The sequence below is a fragment of the Plasmodium malariae genome (assembly GCF_900090045.1).
Source record: "Plasmodium malariae genome assembly, chromosome: 12".
Lineage (NCBI taxonomy): Eukaryota > Apicomplexa > Aconoidasida > Haemosporida > Plasmodiidae > Plasmodium > Plasmodium malariae.
The window spans coordinates 3,145,188-3,170,000 of record NC_041786.1 but is presented as its reverse complement, the minus strand read 5'-3'; the positions used below and the strand labels follow the sequence as shown (position 1 = coordinate 3,170,000).

At 26.2% G+C, this 24,813-nt stretch overlaps 4 protein-coding genes across 4 annotated transcripts; all 4 read left to right on the top strand.

Annotated features, from left to right (window-relative positions):
• Positions 1 to 487: 487 nt before the first annotated feature.
• On the top strand, positions 488 to 1,382 carry CTR1 (copper transporter, putative; the record flags this gene model as incomplete). The annotated part of the gene is made up of 2 exons (XM_029007028.1): positions 488 to 850; positions 1,008 to 1,382. 2 exons carry the CDS (start codon positions 488 to 490, stop codon positions 1,380 to 1,382), a joined length of 738 nt encoding a protein of 245 aa, XP_028863458.1.
• Positions 1,383 to 3,046: 1,664 nt separating this feature from the next.
• PmUG01_12077900 (DEAD/DEAH box helicase, putative) lies at positions 3,047 to 11,111 on the top strand (the record flags this gene model as incomplete). The annotated part of the gene is made up of 4 exons (XM_029007027.1): positions 3,047 to 7,184; positions 7,415 to 10,367; positions 10,749 to 10,844; positions 11,033 to 11,111. Coding segments are annotated over 4 exons (7,266 nt in total), but the record flags the coding sequence as incomplete, so codon positions are not given.
• A 572-nt stretch (positions 11,112 to 11,683) lies between these two features.
• Positions 11,684 to 16,477, top strand: PmUG01_12077800 (conserved Plasmodium protein, unknown function; the record flags this gene model as incomplete). The annotated part of the gene is made up of 5 exons (XM_029007026.1): positions 11,684 to 12,821; positions 13,065 to 13,520; positions 13,947 to 15,742; positions 16,051 to 16,162; positions 16,323 to 16,477. The coding sequence occupies 5 exons, from the start codon at positions 11,684 to 11,686 to the stop codon at positions 16,475 to 16,477; spliced, it is 3,657 nt and encodes a 1,218-aa protein (XP_028863456.1).
• A 2,281-nt stretch (positions 16,478 to 18,758) lies between these two features.
• PmUG01_12077700 (Sad1/UNC domain-containing protein, putative) lies at positions 18,759 to 24,124 on the top strand (the record flags this gene model as incomplete). The annotated part of the gene is given in 3 exon segments (XM_029007025.1): positions 18,759 to 18,879; positions 19,147 to 20,972; positions 20,987 to 24,124. 3 exon segments carry the CDS (start codon positions 18,759 to 18,761, stop codon positions 24,122 to 24,124), a joined length of 5,085 nt encoding a protein of 1,694 aa, XP_028863455.1.
• Between the last annotated feature and the right edge of the window lie 689 nt (positions 24,125 to 24,813).

The window sequence follows — 24,813 nt, the reverse complement described above, 5'->3', positions numbered from 1 at the left end:
ATTACAAGGTAAATACTAATTGAAAAACTAAGCGGAATGATGTACACTCTCATAATTCCCTTCTTATATATGTATATATTTTTGTAGCATATATACATATATATATATATATATATATATATTGCAAAAAATGTATCCAAATTACGCGTACATCACAGTAGCATATGGTACAAATTATACACAATATTTCCTGTAAACCTAAATGAATTAACGAAAAGTATGTACATTCTTTTATTAATAATATGTAAGCTGAAAATTCATAAAATAACCGAATCATAAAAGGTTAAAAATGAACACTTAACAAAAATTGATGAATACTACACATTCATATCATATTTAAGTACTTTATAACACTATATATTTATACGCCAATTAACACACACACAAAAAAAAAAAAAAAAAAAAAGAATTCTTTACAGCTAAATGTTTTGCTAATTTTGTAACAAATTTTATCTTTTTTTTTTATTTACCAATATGTGTGAGAGAAATGCATAAATATATATGGAAAATACTTTTTATATTTTTCGTTATAAATTCTTTATATATAAGAGCTGAAAAAGATGATGACAACAAAAATAAGGGTGATGATCCATGTTTACACAACATAGCAATGTGTTCTAATAAAAAATTAAGCAAAAATAAATTATCCTTTATATATGATATCTGGAAAAATTATGAGACTTATAAGGATATAATTACTAATCATCAAAATAAAGAAATGAATAAAACTTTCCAACTACAGGATGAAGCCGAAGATATTAAGTTGATGAATCATAGTTTATCAATGCCTATGTCTTTTCAGTTTTCAACCCATACCATAATTTTATTTAAATTTTGGGAAACCTTAACAGTGAGGATAAAACTACATACATTTCAATATTTATATATATATATATATATATATTTTTTTTCCCGTATATCATTTTTTATAAAACTCTCCTTTTTTTTTTTTTTTTTTTTCCTTTATTATTATAATTATTATAATTTTTGTTATTATTCGGCTGTAGGCAACATCATATTTTGTCTCTCTTATAATTTGTTTTATATTCGGAATAATCTCAGTTATATTAAAAGTGTTTAGGTTGAATGTGGAAAGATCGTTGCCGAAAACAACAGATACAAGTGTTTTAAAAAGCAAAGTTTTATTTAAAAATAATACAATTAGAATGATTTTATCTTTTATCATATATGCATGGGATTATTTATTAATGTTAATTGTAATGACATTTAACGTTGGATTATTTTTATCAGTTGTTTTGGGTTTATCCTTTGGTTATTTTTTATTTGGCAATAATTTCATAACATGTAATAATAAAACTTCAGCAAGTGACATGAATGTTCATAAAGAATTTTATGGAGATCCAGCTTGTTGTGGATGTTAGCTTTTTTTTATTTGTTCCATGCACATCTTTTAAGCTTATTTTTAAAAATATACACATTACAAAGGTGCTTGTAAGTAATTTTGTTATAAGATTATATATGCATGCATATGTTTATATACAAATGCATACAGGTAGATACAGGCACGTTTTATGCGCATTATATTACGAAGACACTGAAAATAAAAAAATCTTTTTTACCCATTTTAATACCATCCTAATATTGGCGATATTCTTATTTACCCTCCTTGAAGAATTTAAACATTGAAATTCATGGCAAAAAAAAATAATGCAAAGTTAAGAAATTCAAACAGTGCTTATATTATTATGTTATTTTTTTTTTTAAGAAGTTAATTACTTTACAATTTTTCTTTTTTTTAGTTGTCAATTTTTTAAAATAGTATACATTTATTCTTCTAATATTCTTTTAATTTCTCTATTAGTTTTTTTTTTTTTTTTTTTATAATTAATTTTACTCAAACATTTGAATTTCGTATTAACTTGATATCTTAAACCCACGCTTTAAAAAATACTGTTTTAAAAACATGCTAAAAAGAGCAACAAGTTCACATGTTGACCAACACATATATATATATGTATATACACATATACAACTTAATACATCAAAGAATGATTAATTAAAAAGTTAATAAATTTTAATTAGTTTTTCTTAATTTTTTGTAACAACATTATGCGTATATTTTTTTTTTCCATCCTGTGATATTAAACAGCATTTACAATATTCACAAAATTTTAAAGAGAAGGAATTTTGCATTCACTTTTGTGTTTGCTTTAATTTTTCTTTCAACTGTTATTACCATTTGTATTTTTTTTTTTTTTTTGTTTTTTGGGTAGATATCTGTATAACTTATAACAAAATCTGCCGTGTATTAACGCTCTTCTTTAGTTTTAGGTAAATATACAAAAATATTTCATGTAACATTATTTAACACAATTTTGCCAATATATATATACATATACAGAGAGCGAGAGGAAACGAATAATATTTTTATTACCCCAAATCTGGAAGGTCGTAATATATTATGTTCTTATTCTCTGTGCTCATAAAAATGATATATAACAACATTATAAATCGTATTTATTTGATGTAACATCCATAACGTATTAGTAAAAGATACACAAACAGAAACAACATTAACAGTTAATGTAAAAATACAGTCATAAAGTTGCCAACAAATGTATGATGTAGGTATGCACGTATAAAACCCATCTTTTTATGATTCACGAAACTGGTGATTAAGCTACAAGCAGAAAATTACCCTAACACGTAGACAATAAGGAAAAGAGTCTTTTTAAAAAAACAAGATAAAGTCTACAATGAAATTATGGGATTAATATTTTCGTTTTAAGAATAAAGTTTCTTAAGTTTCTTAATATACGTACTTGCGTATTCATGTGTGGGTATTTGTATGTGTTCTAGTATGTGCACTTGTATATATACTTGTATGTGCACTTGTATATATACTTGTATGTGCACTTGTATATATACTTGTATGTATACTTGTATGTATACTTGTATGCGTATGTGTATATATCTGAATTTTCGCATATTTATATGAGCATATACAAACGCATTATAGCGAAAGAGTCATCCCGTCCAAATAGTAATATATACAAGAAAAGGAACCTAAAGTTAACAGAGGAATATGAAATCAAGAATAAATAATAAGGTGAAGGAAAATTCATACCAAGAATATTCTAGAAAACATGATAGGTACAATATTGAGGATGCAGTGAAATTTATAAAAAATAATTTATTTTTCAAAAAATTCAAAAACATCCACAATGTAGGTCAATATGCAAGATTTAATATATGCCCCCCAAACAACATCAGCCGCAAGGATAATGAAATCGAACGAAAGATACTTACAGTACTGAAAAAGGAAAAAAAGTATTTGAAAAAATATTCAAAAAAATATAACCTCATGGAAAGTACAATAGAAAATAAGGAAAGAAATGTAAAGGAAAGAGAGGAAAGAGGACTTATGTATGTATATAACATATGCGAACATATTTTAAACGGTCGAGATAGTACCCTTGGTACAGGGATATACACAAGCATAAATAAAAATAGCAATGATAGTAGTAATAGTAAAAGGATATTTATAAATGAAATTAATGAGTTACTTACCGAAATTGTGCATATCACATTAACAAAGGATAATCTAGAAAGTAGCTTACTAGATTTATTAAATGAAAACTACGTAGATTTCATAATAAATATTATTAAAAATAAAGAACAGATAAAGAGAGATATAAAATTACTGAGTAGGTATGTAGATATAAAGGAAAATACTGTAGGTGCAAACTTTTTTATAACGAATAAAACATCAAAAAAAATGAATAATAAGAGTGTACTACTAAGTAATAGGGAAAATATTGAAAAGATAATAGATTTCTTTATATATTGTGTAAAGGAAAATTCTTTTGAGCATTTTAAAAAAATATATATACCTAACGAAGATAATAAGTTAGAAGAAATTAACGTACCAAAAAATACCTATTATTCCTATGAAGATAATGTTACAAAAGTCAAAATTAATAGATTAGAAAATTTTCATTTTGATAAAAATGAGTTAGTACCTGTACGTGTCTTACCTTTCTGGTATAAATACATATTCGAATTTGAATACTTTAATTATATTCAATCGAAGGTCTTTAAATCAGCATTTCATACAAATAAAAATTTATTAGTAGCAGCCCCAACCGGCTGTGGTAAAACGAATATAGCTTTATTAGTTATATTACAACAAATTATGTTATTCTGCGAACAGAATAATATTAATTTGAACAGCCTTGTTAAATCATATTTAGGAACACACGGTATTAACTATGAACAAGAGGAAAAAACAAAAAATATAAATAGCAACCATCTAAAGGACGGCGAAGCAAATAGTCAAAGGAGTGATATTGAAGAAGTCGTAAAAAGGGACTTGAAGAAAGAATACGAAAAAAATGATCACACTGAAGGAGATCAGGATGATGATAAGAATACACTTGATGTATATGATAATTTGAGCGATAAAAAGAGAAAGTCCTCAGATGATAATGTTTCTTCCTACAGCTATGACAATAATAGTGTGTTCTCAAATGCAGCAAGAAGGGAAGAAGTGGATATAAATTCAAAAGAATTTAAAATTATTTATATTGCACCAATGAAGTCGTTAGTATTCGAAATAACAAATATATTTCAAAAAAAATTAAAAATATTTAACTTAAAAGTATGTGAATATACCAAAGAACACAGTTTAACATCGAAAGAATTGGAACATGTACATATAATTGTCACTGTCCCAGAAAAGTTGGATATACTACTAAGAAATAGTAATTACTCAACTACTGTATCTGATGAATCGTTAATTAAGTGTATCAAATGCTTAATACTTGATGAAGTTCATTTATTAAATACTGATAGAGGAGATGTAATAGAAACAATAGTTGCAAGATTTTTTAGATACTCAGAAACTTCTCAATCGGTTCGAAGAATAGTTGCTATGTCTGCTACTTTACCAAATTACAAAGATGTTAGTGATTTTTTAAAAGTTGAAAATGACATGTGTTTTTACTTTAGTGAAAAGTATCGTTCTATACAACTAGATAAAACTTTATATGGGATACATGAAAAGAATAATCATAAATTGTACTTAGCAAAAAATATGTATACATATAATGAAATAATTAATAGTCTTAAAAAAGATAAACAGTGCATAATTTTTGTGTGCTCAAGAAATGAAACAAATAAAACGATTGAATTCTTAATTGACCATGCCTTAAAGAATGATGAAATAAATTACTTTACAAATAATTTATACATGGACTATAATATAAACAAAAGAATTAAAAAGTCAAACAATGTCTATATTAAACAGTTCTTTGAATATGGTTGTACTATACATCATGCTGGTATGGCAAGGTCAGATAAAATACTAGTAGAAGATTTGTTTAGAAAAAAAGCCTTCAATGTTCTATGTTGTACATCTACTCTTGCATGGGGTGTTAATTTACCTGTACACACAGTTATTATCAAAGGAACGAATTATTTCTCCTCAGAAAGTGGAAAAGTAGAAGATTTAGATATTCTAAATATAAATCAAATATTTGGTAGATGTGGTAGACCACAATATGAAAGTCATGGTCATGCTATTCTAATAACAGAAAGAACGAAATTATATAAATATATAAAATTATTAACAAACAATACTATTATAGAATCAAACTTTTTAAAAAATATAGAAAATCACTTAAATGCAGAAATAAGCATAGGTACAACCAAAAATGTAGAAGATGCAATTAAATGGCTAGAATATACATACCTATTTGTACGTATGAAAAAAAATCCTTTTCTATATGATTCCGATTTGACAAATGATATCAATTTATATAATAAAAGAAAAGAAATAATCTTAAAGGCAATTCATAACTTAAGTGAAAATAAACTAGTTAGAAGAATTCTTTTAACCAATGATTTTGTAGGAACTTTCTATGGACAAATAGCAGCAAAATATTATGTTGATTATAAAACCATAGGAATATTTGCATCAAATATAGATAATGGTAATTATATAGAAATTCTTGATGTTATAAGCAAAGCAAAAGAATTTGAAAACATACAAATAAGAAATGAAGACATGAAAGATTTTCTTTATTTAAAACAAAAATGCGATATTAAAGAAGAGTATGACGAATCAAAAGCCATGACTTTACGTATATTAATAGAAGCATACTTAAGAAGATTACAAATAAATAATTTTTCCATAATATGTGAAATTAATTATACGGTACAAAATATTATAAGAATATTATATGCATATTATGAAATATGCTTAAATATCTTGAAAAATATATCTAACCTAATTATGAACACCCATAATCTCATTTTAGCAATTTTAAGAAGACTTCCAATTAATGCAGGCATATTTAGGCATTTCTGTTATAAAAATGAATTAACTGACAAGAAAAATATATTTGTTTCAAATAACCGAAAGGGGAAAAATTTTAAAGATCAAGCAGATATTACACAGAACAAAATTGATGATAAGAGCGCACACGTAAACTTAGTTGATCTGCATCAAGAAGATGAATATCACAACGACAATGTCCGAAGTAGAAGAAACCAAAATTACACAGTGTACCTAAAAGAAGCGATAGTAAATATATTAGAAAAAAAAAATCTTACATATGAATCTATAGAAAATCTAAATAAAAGCGAATTATTATTCTTTCTAAGGAATGAAGTATATACTAATCAAATTTTATATTATAAAAACATAATACCCAACTTACACATTGAAGGGTACATTCAACCAATAACACAAACAATTATGAAAATTAATTTAAATGTTCACCTAAAAAATACTATCTGGTCGGATCAATGGAATGATACAAAAGAAAACTTTCATCTCTTTTTATTGAATACATTAAACAATGATATATTATATTTTCAAAATTTTGCAATTCATAAAAAAGATAGAAAGAAAATACATGATATATCTTTTGAATTCCCATTATCGAATCAAATGCCTCCACAAATAACAGCTCAATTCATGTCAATGAATTGGCATAACTTATCTTTTGTTCACATTTTTAATACAAATAATTTATTTATTAATCAAAAAATAAACATCTTTTCTGAAATTTTACCCATTGTTCCCCTGTCAACGCAAGTCTTGAAAGTACAGAATTACATCAAATTCTTTTCTTTTAAATATTTTAATCCTATACAAACCCAAATGTTTCATGCAGCTTTTCACACAGACGAGAATCTTTTACTCGGGGCACCCACAGGTTAGTACCCAATGGAAAAAGGGGAAATGAAGCAGAGGTTCTCTCGTTATGATTGCATATATATATATATATATATATGTGCGCTTATGTGTATATGTACGTCTGAGTATATGTATAAGAACGTTTGTATATGTGTAATGTACATATGTGTACATTTTTACCTATTGGAGCATCACGTCGAGTATCGTATAAGCAAACTCATGCGCATGTTTTTACCTCTTCTCCTTTAGGAAGCGGGAAAACGGTAATTGGGGAACTGTGCATATTGAGGAATATGCTAACTCATGAAAATGAAAAATCTGTTTATATATGCCCTATGAAAGCTATAGTAAATGAAAGATACAAAAGCTGGAAAAGCAAATTTAAGGTTCTGTTTAATAAAAATGTTATTGAACTAACCGGAGAAAAAAATGAAAATAAAGAGAGTATAACAGATAGTAATATCATAATATGTACTCCTGAAAAGTTGGATGTTATATCCAGAAATTGGAAAAATAAAAAATTCGTAAAAAGCATTAATTTGATAATATTTGATGAAATACATTTATTAGGTCAAGAAAACAGGGGAGGAGTAATTGAAATTTTGGTAAATCGATTTAAAAATATGCAAGATGAATTAAACAAAAAAATTAGGCTGGTTGGATTAACAACCGTTATAACAAGTGTTGATGATCTAATTTTATGGTTAGATGTTAAAGAAAATTATCTTTTTAATTTCCCTTCCTCGTGTCGTATAGTACCTTGTAAAACACATATCTTGGGATTTACACAAAAAGCATATTGTGCTAGAATGTCTGTAATGAATAAACATGTTTTTGATGCTATTCATCAGTATGCACAACAAAAAAATGTTTTAATTTTTGTCTCCTCAAGAAGACAAACAAGACTAACGGCCTTTGATATAATTTCCCTTAACTTAAGTTCCCATAATTTAAATTTTCTACACCCACAAAATTTATTAAATGATAAGAATTATATTCAGGTTTTACTAAACAAAAGAAAAGGAAAAGAGGAAAAACATAAGAACAACACAAATGGAAATAATATGTTAATCAAATGTAGCAATATCATAAATTATGCAAAACGTTCAAGTAATAATAGGATAAATCATAAAGAAACAGAGGAGTCCAAACATATTAATGGAATGGGGTTTTTTTCCTTTAATTACAAAGATACAGATATATTTGATTATAATTCATTGCTAAATAAAAACTTGTTGGAACATGAAAAGGAGGAAGTTGGAAATTTACTTTTTCAGAATTATTTAAATATAATAGAGAATGAACATTTAAAAGAACTTTTAAAATACGGAATAGGAATTCATCATGCAGGACTAAATGAAAGTGACAAAAACATTGTCGAATATTTTTTTCTCAATAAAATTATACAAATACTAATATGTACATCTACTTTAGCCTGGGGTATTAATCTACCTGCATATTTAGTTATTATAAAAGGGAATGAATTTTATGATGCCAAAACAAAAAAATATAAAGACATATCATACACAGATTTATTGCAAATGATTGGAAGAGCTGGTAGACCACAATTTGATGATAAAGCATTAGCTATTTTATTAGTTCAAGAAAAAAGAAAAAATGCAATAAAAAATTTTTTGTATCATCCTATGAATATAGAATCAAATATCATGGAAAATATAAATGAACATATAAATGCTGAAATCTGTTCTGATGTAATTAAAAATAAAGAAGATATTTTTAATTATATTACTAAATCTTATTATTTTAAAAGATTATTTTCTAATCCTTCGTATTATTTAAAGGATGTACAATATGTTCAGCTCTTTGAAAATAATAAATTAACTCCTCAAGCAAAAAAGACAATATATGACCACTTAAATAACATTATAGATAATACTGTCAAATTTTTAGTACAAAATAAATGCATAGAAGCAATAAATGAGGATTATAATTACAAATATTATTCTACTCCCCTAGGGCGCATAGCTTCCATCTATTATATCAAATGTGAAACAGTCTCTTTCTTTTACAATTCGATAGAAAAAGATACACAGCTTACAGATTCAGACGAAATCAAAGTACATGATGTAATAGATGATATCGAGGGGTCTAATATCTCTAAGGAAGCGTCTACAAATAGTAATAACACCGACGAAATAAAAATGACACATGTATGGGAAGAAAAAAAAATGCCTCAAGAGTTTGAAAAAATAGAGGAGCAATATCAAAAGGAACCGGATGAAAAGGAACAAAAGAATGATCACTATTCGGATGTAGAAGATCACTCAGCGAATGATGAAAGTAATAAGGTTAAGAAATATAGCAAGCCCCCTCATGAGAAGCTCGATTTTTACGGTTTATTCAAACTAATTGCACAGGCAAAGGAATTTGATGACATTCCCTTAAGGCATAATGAAGATAAATATAATGTAAAACTACGCAATCAAATTCCATTAGATATAAATATGAATATGCCTAATATCAAAACATATCTCTTATTACTTTCTCGTTTATATGAATGTACTTACGAAACAGTTGATTATCATATAGATTTAAAATTAGTACTTGACCAGATCGCTAGGGTTATAAATGGATTCATTGATGTTTGTTTATTATTTCACACTTATAGGTATATAAAAAATTTAATTTTAATTTTTCAATGTATAAATCAAAAAATTACTCCTCAAAAAAATTCCTTATATATTATTAAGGACATAAATGACTATCAGATAGCTAAATTAAGGGATTTACATATAGGAGATATTAAAGAGCTGATAAAATTTGATAGATCTTTTTTATACTCACTAAACTTATTTGATACTAGTCAACTAGATTACATTCTGCAAATACCTGTCTTAAGTAGTAATGTAAAATTATATCATAAAAATGTGAGTAGTACTGACAAAAGGGAGGAAATAGAAGAAGGAGGAGAAACAGGAGTAACAGGAAAAGAAGCACAAACGGGAGAAAAAGAAGATATGGAAGAAAACGAAAAGGAGAAAAAAAAAAATAAAAAAAAAAATAATAATAATAATTTCTCAAATATATCATGTGTCAAACATCTGAAAAATGAAAATAAGTATTCCTTTAAAATGAAATATCATGAGCCGAACGAAATAGTTATCAAAATATTTTTTACTGTTTTGAATAAAAAGGCTAAAGATATCAACTCAACCTCTTCTCCAGCAGCAAATGTTCAATGGTAGAAAATTTAAAACTTAAGAATTTTTTTTTTTATGTACATAACACATTTAAAACAATGAAAGAGGAATATATGCATTGTGTGTTTTGTGAACTTTTAAAATTGAGAATTTATCAATATCATGAGTCTATCTACATACGCATGGAATGTACATTCATATGTACTTGTGTGTGATAGTACATGCTCAAGTATGTAGTAATATTTATGCATGTACATGATAGCATATACAAATGTATATGCTAGCGTATACGGTTATATATATATATATATATATATATATATATATATATATATATATATACATACGTACATATATAAATGTATCTATATACCCCTTAAAATGCGGTGAAACTTAAATTCATTTCATTTCTCCATCAATAGGTATGCCATTCTTCATGATTCCAAGGAAGATGAATCAATTTCTATCAAAAGATTTAATAATATTTCTTTAAAAAAAGTGTCCACTATTTCATTCATGTAAGTCATAAGTGAAACGTGAGTACTAGCATATTCAAGTTATCTGCTTTTCGTCATTTTGACAAAATTTTTATTTTAAATGCTACATCAAATTTTATTGTTTTGTTATAGTGCTCATTACCTAATTTTATTTTATTGCAATAACATCAAAAAATTTTTTTTTTTTTTTTTTTTTTTTGGTATTACAGCTTAGAAGACGTTGAAAGGGGAAATTACAATTTCACCATTTATGTTCACAACGATACCTATTATGGAATTGATCACGAGGTGATAAAATATATATATATATATATATATATATATATATATATATATATATATATATATGTATGTATGTATGTATATGTGTATTATGTATTCATTTACTTACGTTTTTATGTATGTACGTGTGCATGTTAATATATACCTATGTTCATCCATTTTACTTTACCGTCAAAGAAAATTAAATAATTCATGAAAAGATATGTGTAATTTCAATTTTTTTTTTTTTTTTCCCCTACACGTGTGCAGATATATTTAGAGCTTTGTGTTGAATAACATTATAGCAGAATTTGGCGTTTCTTAATTTTTTTTTTTTTTTTTTGGTATTCAACGGGTATTCTTACTCTTAACACACTGTGAAAATATGGTCTCATAATTTTGCTATTTCGTTGGACTTTAGAATTAATGCATTAATAAACTATTAAGCTATTGTTTTTTGTCACTTTTTAGTACTTCCCCCACTTTTTCCCTTGTTTGTTTACTTTCTTGTTTATCTGTATGTTTGTCCGTTTGTCTATTTGTATCCTTTCCTGTTTTGTTTTTATTTGCCCCTCTTTTGTCCCTTTGATTACCCGAAAATGGAGCTAAATTGGAAGGAAAACTTTGACGATATTGAAATAACTATAAAAAAAGCAAAAAACTATGAAAATGTATTTTCTTCCTTCATTCATAACGAAGACTTTCTTTCTAAGGGCGACTGCCCTTTAGAAATAGACAGAGCACAGAACATTTTAATAACAGAAGTGTACATAAAAGTAGCTGACAAAAATTATGCCATAAACATAGACTTATATGATAAAATTAGCATTAATAAAGAGGATATAAAAATTCGAAAAAACAAAGAAATTATAATTTTACATTTAAAAAAAAGAGAAAAGAAATTATGGGGACATTTATACTTTTTCTCTATGTTTGTAAGTTACAAAAATAAAAAATATCCGAATTTATTAAAATGCACAAAAGAAGAAAAAAATAAAATAATTATTCAAGAACAAAAATTCAAAAATATAATCAGTAATAGAAGAATGAAAAGTCTAGATCACTTGAAAAAAATGCTTAAGAGAGACAAAACATCTAAGGAAGATTTCTCGAAAAAATTGGAAGAGGATGCCCAAAGAATTCAGAGCGAAATAGAACAAATCAAAAATGAGCAACTCAGAATTCAAAAGGAAAGCGTAAAAAAGAGGGTCATTGATTCCATATATGAAGAGAAAGGAACGGGTGAAGAGACACAAGTTGCACAAGTGGTAGAAGTGATAGAGGAGAACAAATGCAAAGATGGAAAAACGGGAGAAGTTCCTAAAATTGGTGGCAGTAAAAATGATAAGGGTATTGATAAGGAAGAAAAGATTAGAAACAATGAAAGCAACCAAAGCTGCAGTTACGAAAGGTGTTTAGAAGATGAGGAGGAATCTAATAAGAACAGTATGCCAATGCTAAATACTCTTGAAAATTCTACTAAAAAAAATATACCTATATTACGAGGGACGATTACTCAAAATAAAGTCATAGAATTGAAATTTACTCAACTAAAAAGAAATGAACTTCCTGCAAGAGAATCGAGAAATTTGAAAAAAACACTATCAAATTACTCGTCAACAAAAAATTTCTTTTTAATTATCTTAATAGAAAAAGCAAAGAAGCTCTTTTTTAAAAATTCAGATTTTACTAGTTGTTTAGAAACGTTAAAATCAATTACTTCTCATATTTCAACAGGTGAGTACGTTTTCTCATCTTTCCATCAAAATGTTTGAAGTTTTTTTGCTTCTTTTTTTTTTTTTTTTTTTTTTATGTCGAACAGCATGTGCACATTTGTTCATCTGCTCAATTTTACCCATGCAGTATGCTACCGCATCAGTTGAACGTTCATTTGATAAGGAGCTAAATTACATTATACAATCACCATATAATTATATGGGCCTAATGAATGTTTTTATTTTTTCCCATCCTCGAGAACAGGTAATGAGTTAATCAGAGAAGAGCATATAAAGGTTTTAAGTAATTTGTCCTTATTGTATTTACTGACAAATAACTTAGATGACTCTATTCAGCAATGTGATAAATGTTTAGATTTAATAAAGGACGAAATAAAAAGTTATAGAATTGAAGATGTGCAGATAGAAAAAAATAAATTTAAGGAAAAAACACTTTTTAAAACATTAAACTCGTTAGAAGATATAAAATCGACAAACTATGTTCAATATATGTACATTATATACACAATTGTCACTGTAAGAAAAATATACGCTATGATTAAGAAGAGATATAACATTGAAAACATTGAAAAGTGCTCCATGTCTATAGAGGAAGCATGTAATTTTCTTCCTTCATGCTTTTATGAAAATATTAAAAAAGATATTAGCAATTTGAGACTTTTTTCTGCAATGGAAACCGAATTCCTTGCTTGTTGTTCAGGTATTTCTATGTGTGTGTATATGCGGGTGTATATATACGTTAGTATATGTGTGTATATGCGGGTGTATATATACGTTGGTATATGTGTGTATATGCGGGTGTATATATACGTTGGTATATGTGTGTATATGCGGGTGTATATATACGTTGGTATATGTGTGTATATCGGGTGTATATATACGTTGGTATATGTGTGTATATGCGGGTGTATATATACGTTGGTATATGTGTGTATATGCGGGTGTATATATACGTTGGTATATGTGTGTATATGAGGGTGTATATATACATTGGTATATGTGTGTATATGCGTATGTATATACTGTTATAAATGCCCGCACGCAGAAATCTCATGTACACGTTACATATTCACGATTGCTTGTGGGGATGGAACGAGATTGTTTATGTACATTTTACCAATTTTAGGAAGAAAAGAAATAAAGGAAAACCTACGCAGGTTAAATAATCTGATCGAGCAAGAAGATTTGTCGCATGAAGTATGTCTAAGTTTCTATGTCTCTATGAAAAGATCCCTTTACTTAAAAAATTTAAATTTCTTCTACGCGAATATTATAAATGTGTTATTATGCATTTTTAACCTCATAGATAAACAACATAAAACATATTGTTTTTTAAACAAAATCGAATATTTTGGCTTGACAAATTTTTTACTTAATATATATGAACTTATTTTATTACTCAAAAATAATAGTACATTTTTAGAGAAAATAATCGAAATAGAAAATTTAAGCGATTGCATGGAAAGTTCATTAATTCAGCAGGAAATTAAAGATGTTTTGGCTAGTCATTTGAGAAAAAGTTATGACAGCGAATTTGAATTTGTTGTAAATAATAACCTCTCTTTAAAAAAAATAATTTGCATACTACGGAGTGGAAAAAATATTGAAGCAAATGTAGAAAAAGAAGTAAAGAATAATGAGAGTGAAATTAACATACCCTCCTCTTATGTTCTTTTTGAAAACATTCCTTACATATTAAAGAAAAGTAATAAAATTGCAAAAGATATTACTTGTTCTAATTTCTCAGAAAATGAAATAAAGATAACACTTTTTTCAAATATGGATTATTATACAAATATAGAGGAAAACTGCCAACTGTTAAAAATAGAATTAACAATGAAAATTATAAAATCCATGTGCTACACTTTGAATCTAATGCAAAAAATTTATAAAGAAAATATGACAGAAAAAATTGTTCTCAGAAACATGATATATACTTTATTAATTGATGTTTCCTATTGTATTAGCAATTTAAACAATTTATCTTCAAAAATTGAAAATATAATTAGTCTTCTCTTTTTATATTTTTGCTTTTCTTTCATTTATAATTTTGCGTCTAATGAATTTATTATTGATACCCATTTTAAAAAATCTGACGAAACAAAACATTTAAATTTGCTAGTTTTAAAAGATATGGAAAAAGAAAAAAGAATTTCTAAAGATTTTATAAAAAATATTTTAGAAAAGTCGTTTCTACACAACTTTTTTGCAGACTACAAAAAGTATATGGATTTAAAAAAAAAGGAAAAAGGCTTAGAAGGGGGAGGCTCGCAAAATAACGAGCATAACAAAATGATACAGAGAATATGTTATTTAATAAAAAAAATTAAAAAGAAAAACAAAGATAGCAGTAACGTTAGCTGCATAAACAGCAGCAGCGTTAGGGGCATAAACAGAAACAATAGCATTAGCAGGCATAATCTAGAAATTGCGCTAATACATAATAAATATGGAGAGGAAATTTACTATTTCTTGTCATTTCTAAATAAAGAAAATTACTATATAACGTCAATTCAATATAGTATTATTTTGCTAAATCATACCTATAAACCTACGAAATTTTCTAACTATAATTTAAGTTATGTACATGCAGTAAAACAACTTTTTACCCTGTCCTTTTTTGTGAAAAATAAAATAAATACAACCCAGTGTTTAAAAAAACGTTTAGGGAACACAAGTAATAAGAACGGTTTACAGAAAATTTTGTCTTATTTTACCGATGCTTCTTCTATCAAGTTTAAGAATACGAAAAGATATATGTTTTTAAAATCATGCGAAGATAGAAATGCGGAAAATGACCTAGTTGCTTACGTACAGGCTGTCATAAAAAAATATAAAAAAGTTAAAATACTTAAAAATATAGATTTCTGTTTAGTTCGTCTTCACGCGGAACAAAACGTCGTAACAAATGCCAAAAACACGGTTAGTGTTATTTTCATAACGTTTTAATAAGTCCATATCTATCTATACATCAGCGCATATTTACATATATATATATATGTATACTCTTCTTGTGCATATAACATCTAGCACACACATAAATCATCACTACCTTTGTTTTACGTTCACTGTTTCATTTTTACCGTTATTAACAAGTGCCACACATGTCCGAATTTTGCACATTTTTATGTTCTTTTCCAATTTTATATATATATATATATATATATGTACGTGCCTACGTATCAGTTTTACACCACTTTGTTTATTTCCTTTTTTTATTGTTCACGCAGATTATAAAATATTTGGAGAACCTTTCAACCGATTTTCATATTTTGAACCGTGTTCTACAGTTCAGTATATATGATATGTTTTCTAATTCTCTCTTTTGTAAAAAAGCGAATGGTACATTCCGCAAATTCAAACATACATACATGTTCACATGCATACTTATATGAACACATATGTACATGCGTACATGCGCATATGCAGAGATTTGATACCCTTAAATATTCATTCAAAAATCTAAATTCACGTTGAATTTTTTTAATTTCCCTTTTTGTAGATATTGGGGACATCAGTTGTAACACATTTTCAGCATTTATAGAAAAAATATCTCATAATAAAATAAAATATAAAAATGTTGTAAATTGTTATTTCAAAAAATTCTTGAGATTTAAAATTCTCACATTAAATAGCAAATATGATCTTTGTGGATGATGATATGATGTCATATATTTAAACATTAAAAATGTTAAAGATTTGAAAACAAAAAATTGAACAAAAAAAAAAAAAAAAAAAGACTATGTGGAATGAAAAAAAGTCCTTGCATATACCAAAAGGGAGCATCATCCTATTATTAGAATTCTTTTTTTTTTTTTTTTCCTCTTACAGTTTTTTCACGATAATTTATTTGCCACATTGTATGTATATAGTATCAAAGTTCAACTGCGACATTTTTTTTAGAACTATATTTTATTGTTTTCTAAACACTGGAATGTGGTTTGAAGTTTTTTACTTCAATGTAGCAATATTCATAAATGCTCAATATATTAATAAGGATATTTAAAAATATATATATGTGTACTTTCATATGTAACTATGTACATATGCTTATAGCATGTATAATACAAATGCTTAACGTTCAAAATTTAAGAAAAATCCTTGTGGAAAAAAAAAAAATTTAAAAAAAAAAGAAAAAAAAAAAGATAAAAGATAAAACATAAAACATAATAAAACAAAGATAAAACATAATAAAACTAAGATAAAACATAATAAAATAAAGATAAAACATAATAAAATAAAGATAAAACATAATAAAATAAAGATAAAACATAATAAAATAAAGATAAAACATAATAAAATAAAGATAAAACATAATAAAATAAAGATAAAACATAATAAAATAAAGATAAAATAAAATAATAAATAAAGATAAAACATAATAAAATAAAGATAAAACATAATAAAATAAAGATGAAACATAAAATATAAAAAAAAAAAGATAGAACATAAAACATAAAAGAAAAAAGAACTTTAATCAATGTTATAGTTTTAATAATAATAAAACATAGGAAGTTTTTTTTTTTTTTTTTTTTTTTTTATGTTTTTTTTAATATTTATAAATTCATAAAGGTTACATTACAATACGTAGTGATGTACAAAATAATTAGGTTGCTAATAAGCATGTAATTTCACGTACTCGTTTAAGCATATTTCTTTTGTTAGTTTGCTTCATAATCGCTTTAACGGTTAATTTATTTATTTGTTTATTTATTTGTGTGTTTATCCATTTGTTTATTTGTTCATTTATTTGTTCATTTATTTGTTCATTTATATGTTCATTTATATGTTCATTTATTTGTTCATTTATTTGTTCATTTATTTGTTCATTTATTTGTTCATTTATTTGTTCATTTATATGTTCATTTATTTGTTCATTTATATGTTCATTTATTCGTTCATTTATTTGTTCGTTTAATTATTTGTTTATGTATTTATTTATATATTTATTTATTTTATTTTTTAAATTTTTTCTGCGCCCGTTTGAGTTAGTTTGAATGAGGAAAAAAACAAAAACACTGATTATTGCTTTATTAGCATTTTGCAACTCGAAGTGTATGTGAAAATTAAGATGTTTTAGACTGATATATATAATATAATAATATACATATAAAAGTGTAAAAAAGTAGATACATAATTGTGTACATAAATATGTATAAATATATATGTATGTACAATGTGCATACGGTATACATACCAAATAACCATGTAATATATTTTACAAATTTATGCAAAAAGACTACATGTAAATATGCACAAATAATGCAATATTTGCACACAATAATAAAAATTTCTACCTTTGAATTTTTTCTAATAATATAAAGCAAAGAAGTACATAACTGTTGATACTTTTGCAGATAAGACGCACAAAGAAAGTTTGAAACTTTTGCGTCATGACGCATTTTGGCACAATTGATGATTTAAGTACTGGTTAATTTAATGAAGTAGTGAAGTGATATTTATTTATGTATATATTTATATAAGTATATATTTATATATGTATATATTTATATATTTATATGTATGTATGTCATATATGCATGTTTAAATGTATGTATATATGTATATAGTATCTTCTTATAAAGACAGGAAGTTTTATTTCAAGATGTACAAAAAACAAAAAAAAAAAAGAAAACGAACAAACATTAAAACGATAAAACGATAAGAAGATACAACGATAAAACGATAAGAAGATACAACGACAAAACGATAAGATACAACGATAAAACGGTAAGACGGTACGTCGATAAAACTTTAGAACGAGGAAAGGACAAAAAATAATGCCAAAAAACAGCGAAGAACTGTGGAAACAACTTGAAATAAATTACCAGCAAAACGAACCCAAGCACGAAGAAGCAAATGAACACTAGAAAAATTGCGGCGCAATAAAAAAAATAAAATAAAAACGAATATATTTTAACACGTGAAAGCCAAAAATATGATATGGTGGTTTCTAATTTCAATAAATTTTTTGTTTTTTCTTTTAAAAAGCTTTTTCACTCCTAAAGACACAGATTATTTGAATGATCTCAATAACAGCCAATCTAGTTCACCAACTGGTACGTATAGAACTTATTTGAAGCGAAGTTTTACTGTCGTTTGTGCATGCATGCATATGTTTATTTGCTCGTTCGTTTATTTTATCTCTTTGTAGAAAAAGGACAAACGTATAAGTTCCAAAATATATGTGTAAATATGCCTTTACATTATTGTTTCTTATCATTTTTGTTACTCTTTAATGGTTCTCATGGCGTCTTTCAAGATTCATAACATGTTCATATGCCCGTAGAACATTATATATATTTCCATTTTTCCATTTATTGCAGAAAAATACATATTGGGCGAAAGCTACAATTTGACGAGCCAAAAGTTGAAAATAGACTTCGGTTCATTAGACACAGGAACGAAGATAATAGAGTACAGCAAGGGGATTATTAACATTAAGTCTATTCAACAATATGACTATGACAGTTATATGTTAACACCGTGCAATTCGGATATATGGTGGATATACTCTTTTAGTGATATTATTCATATTGAAAAAATTGGATTAGTGTCTCTAGAACATTATGCATCTAATTTTAAAGTAATTGAAATTTTAGGTAGTGATGTGTACCCAACTAAAAGATGGAAGAAGTTAGGAAAAATATCAACCAATTTTACAAGAAGTTTTGAACTTTTTAATATTTTCGAATATTGTAAGAACTATGATGAAGATAACTGTTGGGTTAAGTATTTGAAATTTGTTGTTTTGTCTCATCATAATTTAGAAAATAATTATTACTGCACTTTAACACATCTACAAATTTTTGCATCATCTGGTGTTGATATGCTTAGTGACAAAATATATTCTGATGAAAATGTTAACCAAATGCAGAAGGATTCACATGATAATTACATAGATGAAAGGAATGAACATATGCAAGATCAAGAAGTGTTAGAAAATATGGACGTCTTAGTTGTAGACAAGGAATTAAAAAAAAAAGAACAAAAGGAGAAGCAACACACGACAAAGCGTCCAACGGTGCAGTCAACGACGGAGCAAACGACGAAGCAAACAAACGAGCAAACAAACGAGCAAACAAACGAGCAAACAAACGAACAAATAAACGAACAAATAAACGAACAAATAAACGAACAAACAGATTCTAAGGAGACCCACGCACCATCACTGGAAAAGAAATTTGTGGACGTAAATTTAACAAAAAAAGAATTGAAAGATACAAATTTAATAGAGAAGGAGGTAGTGGATTCGCAACTAGTAGATATTAATCTGTTAGATACTAACCTATTAGAAAAGGAATTAACAGGTGCTAAACTAATAGATATAGAATTAATAAAAAAAGAATTAATGGATACAGAATTAATAGAAAAAAAACTAATGGATACAGATTTTATTGAAAAAGAAATAAGAACAAATAATTTTTGTGAAGAACAGATACTTGACAACTTTACCGAACAAGTTAGACAAGAATTTGAAGACACAAGTAATACTGAAAATAAGCACTACATAAAAGAACAAGAAGGAAGGAAAAGTAAATGCAAGGACAAGTGTAATGAAAAGGGTAAAAACTACACACAAGTGGTAGATCATTTGGATCACGCACAACAGACAAAAAACATAACTACTACAAAAAGGAAAAAGAAAAGTAAAACTATGGAAGGAGAATATAGTAGCTATCCTTTATTGTCATCTAACTTATTTATCATTTTTAACAAATCAGTTAAGGAAAAATATTACATTCTTAAATATTTGAACAGATTAAAAATGTCAAAACTTTTTAAAAATTCCTTATATGCAACATATGGAAACATTATAAAAAAATGTGTACCTTGGATTAGTTCCCTTTTAATAGGAAAAAATACGCATACGTATAATAAATATATTACAGGTAGTATCATAAAAACTAATTATTTATTTTACTCATTGGATACTCTTCTTATGAAAAATCTACGAAAAGGAATCCACTTATTTCGTAAAACAGAACTTTCCCCTTTCGGTTTAATTTTAAAAAAGGTGTTCCTAAAATCTGCTAATAATTATTTTTATTATTACTACTATTTTAATAGAAATAGTATTCTATGGATAGGGGACACACAAAAAAGTAAAAGTAATGAAAGAAAAAACAGAGAAAAAAGAGGGAGAACAAAAAAAAAAAAAAAAAAGAGGGAAAAATGCAACAAGCGTATGATAACTACCATTATTATAGTATGATAAAAAAAAATAATGCAGCTTTGCTTCAAATTAGTAAACTAAGTAGTATTAATAAAGTATTTTTCCCCCAATTGTTATGCAATTTTGACCTTTACTGTTCATACAAAAAAAGAGGTGCATTAAATCTTATTGAGCACAGAAAGAGTTTAATGAAATCATTTGTCAGTATTTACATTTTTAATGGTACAAATAAAACAATGTATAAAAAAGAAACATATACCAAGTACAGAAAAAAAGAAGGTAAAAGGTGTAACTTCTTTAGAAATATATTTTTATTGAGAAAATTTAAAAAAATAATAAAACAAAAGTTGAATAAGGATTATTTTCCAATTTCTCATACAGTAAACATTTCTACAAATTGTTCCTCCCCTAAAGACATTATAACTGGCTACATTTGGAACAAATATCAAAAGAAAAAAAAAAATATTGTTTCTCGTCAAAAAGTAATTATACAAAAACTTAATGATAAGCACATAATTTTATATATTATTTATAAACTAAAAAAGGATCAAAAATACAATTCGGAATATATAAAATATTGCACGGATTTAATTTTAAAATGGTACAAGCTTTCTAAATCCCCACATTTTATTCATTCTTTGGAAAAGAAACTAGTTAGCAGTTTTTATAACAAGACCAAATGCTACGACATTTTTAAGTATTACCTTATTTTGAAGAAAAAGAGAATATTTTTTCAGCAGCGAGTCCCCAATATTTTTTACCAACAGAAAAACAACGATATGTGCAGTATATACGATGATTTTGTGATAAGTCGTGTTAATTACTATGCTGACGATGGTCATAGGGTAAGAAGAGACGATGCCATAGAAGGCGGTCAGGGTGATAGAAGCGATACGTGCGACTTATATGAATCATATGACGCAAACGACTCAAACTACCAAATACATTATTGTCCTGTGAGGACTCAACTAAGAAGTAGTGAGCGTGAACCCATTAAACATAAACCCCTCCCCATTATTGATACTTTTACCCTGTTCCTTCACAAGATAAGAGAAAAAAGCTTACTTCCAAGGTACATTTTAACTTCCATTATAAATAAAAAGAATGAAATAAAAAGACTTGAAATGTGCTTCGTGTCCATATGGCATAAACTAATAGTTGAAAAAATAGAACAAGATATCATAAAACTAAATGCAAATGAAGTGAAAAATATAGTGTCAAATTATATGAGCGAAAATTGCTTCACAAAAAAAGAAATTTACCCAAATGCAAAAGGAAATGATAACAATTATGAAAATAAGAATGGACGAAATTTAATAAATTTCTTTTACCGAATGAAGAACAAGCAACTGGGCTTTCGTCGTATCCATTTAAAGAGGGATATTATTAAAAAAAAGATATCAACAAAATATGTACAATTCGCACAATTTGCACAAATTTCCAAAGTCCTTATAAACGTGGTTTCCAATTTTTTCAGCACCCTCATCATGAATCGCATAAAACAGCTAAAGAAAATTAACTTTTTGAAAAATAAAAGAGAAAAAAGAAAGTCAATGATGTTTATAAATAATATGGACACGTTTAAAAATATAAAAACAGATAAGTGCGAATTGCACGTAAATGGAAAAACACAAGTGAGTGACCAGAATTTACCTCTTTACACATACGGGACGGTGAAAGATGAACAAAAAAATAAAAACATGGCAGATATTCGTATATCTGTTGATGATGTTGAAAATATTATGTACTGTGATGAATATGTAAAAGAGTGTGTGGACGAAAGTCCTTTGAACAAACAGATAGAAAAAGATAAATTAAAAAATATCGTAAATGTAGGGTACAAGGATAATAGTGACAATAGCATAAAAATTTTAAATGAAATAAAAAAAACGGAAGAAACAAATAGTAAACTTATTAACGAAGTGTATGATATTATTAACGAGTATTATGATAACTCCTCTCAAAATTATTCTGTAAATTTAAAAACAGGAAAAAAAATATACCTAATAGTCAATAACAAAGATAACAAAAAAAGGGAAAGTAGTCATAATAGTAATCATCATCATAACAATAATAGTAATAGTAAAAATAATAGTAATAATAATATAGAAGACAACAGAAAAATTCAGGAAGAGAAATTGCATTACATAGAGGAAGTAGACAAAGTTATCGGTGATAATGTACACTATAACCATGACCAAAATTGCATAAGAGAGGAAAAAATCGAAGAAAAGTCCAAAAATACTAGAGGGCATGCCCTCTTAACATTAGTAGATAAAGTAAAAACTATTGAAAGCAAAAATAATTATGTTGTCGCAAAATTAAAGGATGTCATAAAAATAACAAATAACAAAACGAAAATAATTTATCATATGTTATCAAATTTTAAAATACTACAAAATACTGTTAGTCTGCTTTTAAAATATATTATGATAAACGAAAAAAATATGCAGGATTTGAGAAAGTGTAGGAAAAAATCAGATACCTTTTATAAAATAATGAAAGACATTTGTATTACTCAAATAAATGATAAGAATCAAAATTTAACATCTCTTAATTATATGTGTAAATATTTACAAGATTTTCTCTATGATGAATTAGAAAAAAAATATCTTTTTCAAAAACTGAGGGGAAATTTTACTATTTGTGATGATGAAGAAACATTATTACATAACAAGAATTCTTTTCATCATGAAAATGCCGATTTTACATTTAAAGAAAAAAAAAGAAGTATTTTCAATTTTTTATATTATGAAAACCATTGTCACAACGACATATTTAAAACGCCTTATATTTATTACAGTTCATCTGTAGACAGAATTCAAAATTTTTATTTGAAAATATGCAAAATGGTTAGAAATATAACCGTTTTGAATATTATTATAGAAAAAATTAAATATTTTAAAAAAGCTTTTTTTAATTTTTTGGTAAATAGTTACTATTACGGGAGCACATACTTCAGTAGTAATTATTTCACACAAAGTAACAGCAATAATTTTTATGCTCTTCTTGTTTGTATCTTTTTAGTTTTATTTTTAATAAATAATATATTTTGTTTTATTTTTTATAAGCATTTGTCAAATAAATTGAACACCTATATTAAAAGTTGCACATGTCATAATAAGTAAAAAGTGTGTAATTCGTTTTATTGGTATATGTTTTGAACTTGAATTTTTTTAGTGTGCACATAATTTTAATTTTGCATTTTGCACACGCGTACAATTGTGTGTACATGTGTGCTTACGTTACACATATAAACATGCTTGTTCATCTGGTTTCTTTTCATTTTTTTCTTCTTTTTCCTCTTTTTATCCTTTATTCTCCTTTTTCATCCATATTTTCCATTTCTTTTTTTTTTTTCTTTCCCTCTTATTATTTGTTTTAACACCCCCTTCTTATTAATTTTTTGAAAGGATATTCGTATGTGCATATAAATGTAAATAAATAAATAAATAAATAAATATATATATATATATATATATATATATTTGTATGTGCACAACTTCCTTTTAAAAGACAGACATGTTTCGTAATATTCGTATGTTTACAAACTTAAAATGCAATTTTCTTTGTTCCTTCAAGTGATAATTATGATGAAATTTAACTAGATTTACTCCTAGCGTGAACAATGTTATGCTTCAGAAGATAAACCATCATGTAGCCATTAATAAGGTAAAACTGATATTTGACAAGCTTTTTAAAAAACAGAAAAAAAAAAAATACTAAATCCATGGCATTTATAATTTTTCAGTATAATTAACATAGACATCTTCCAAAAAAAAACCACTACAACGTTGAGTAACTAAAACTCCCATGT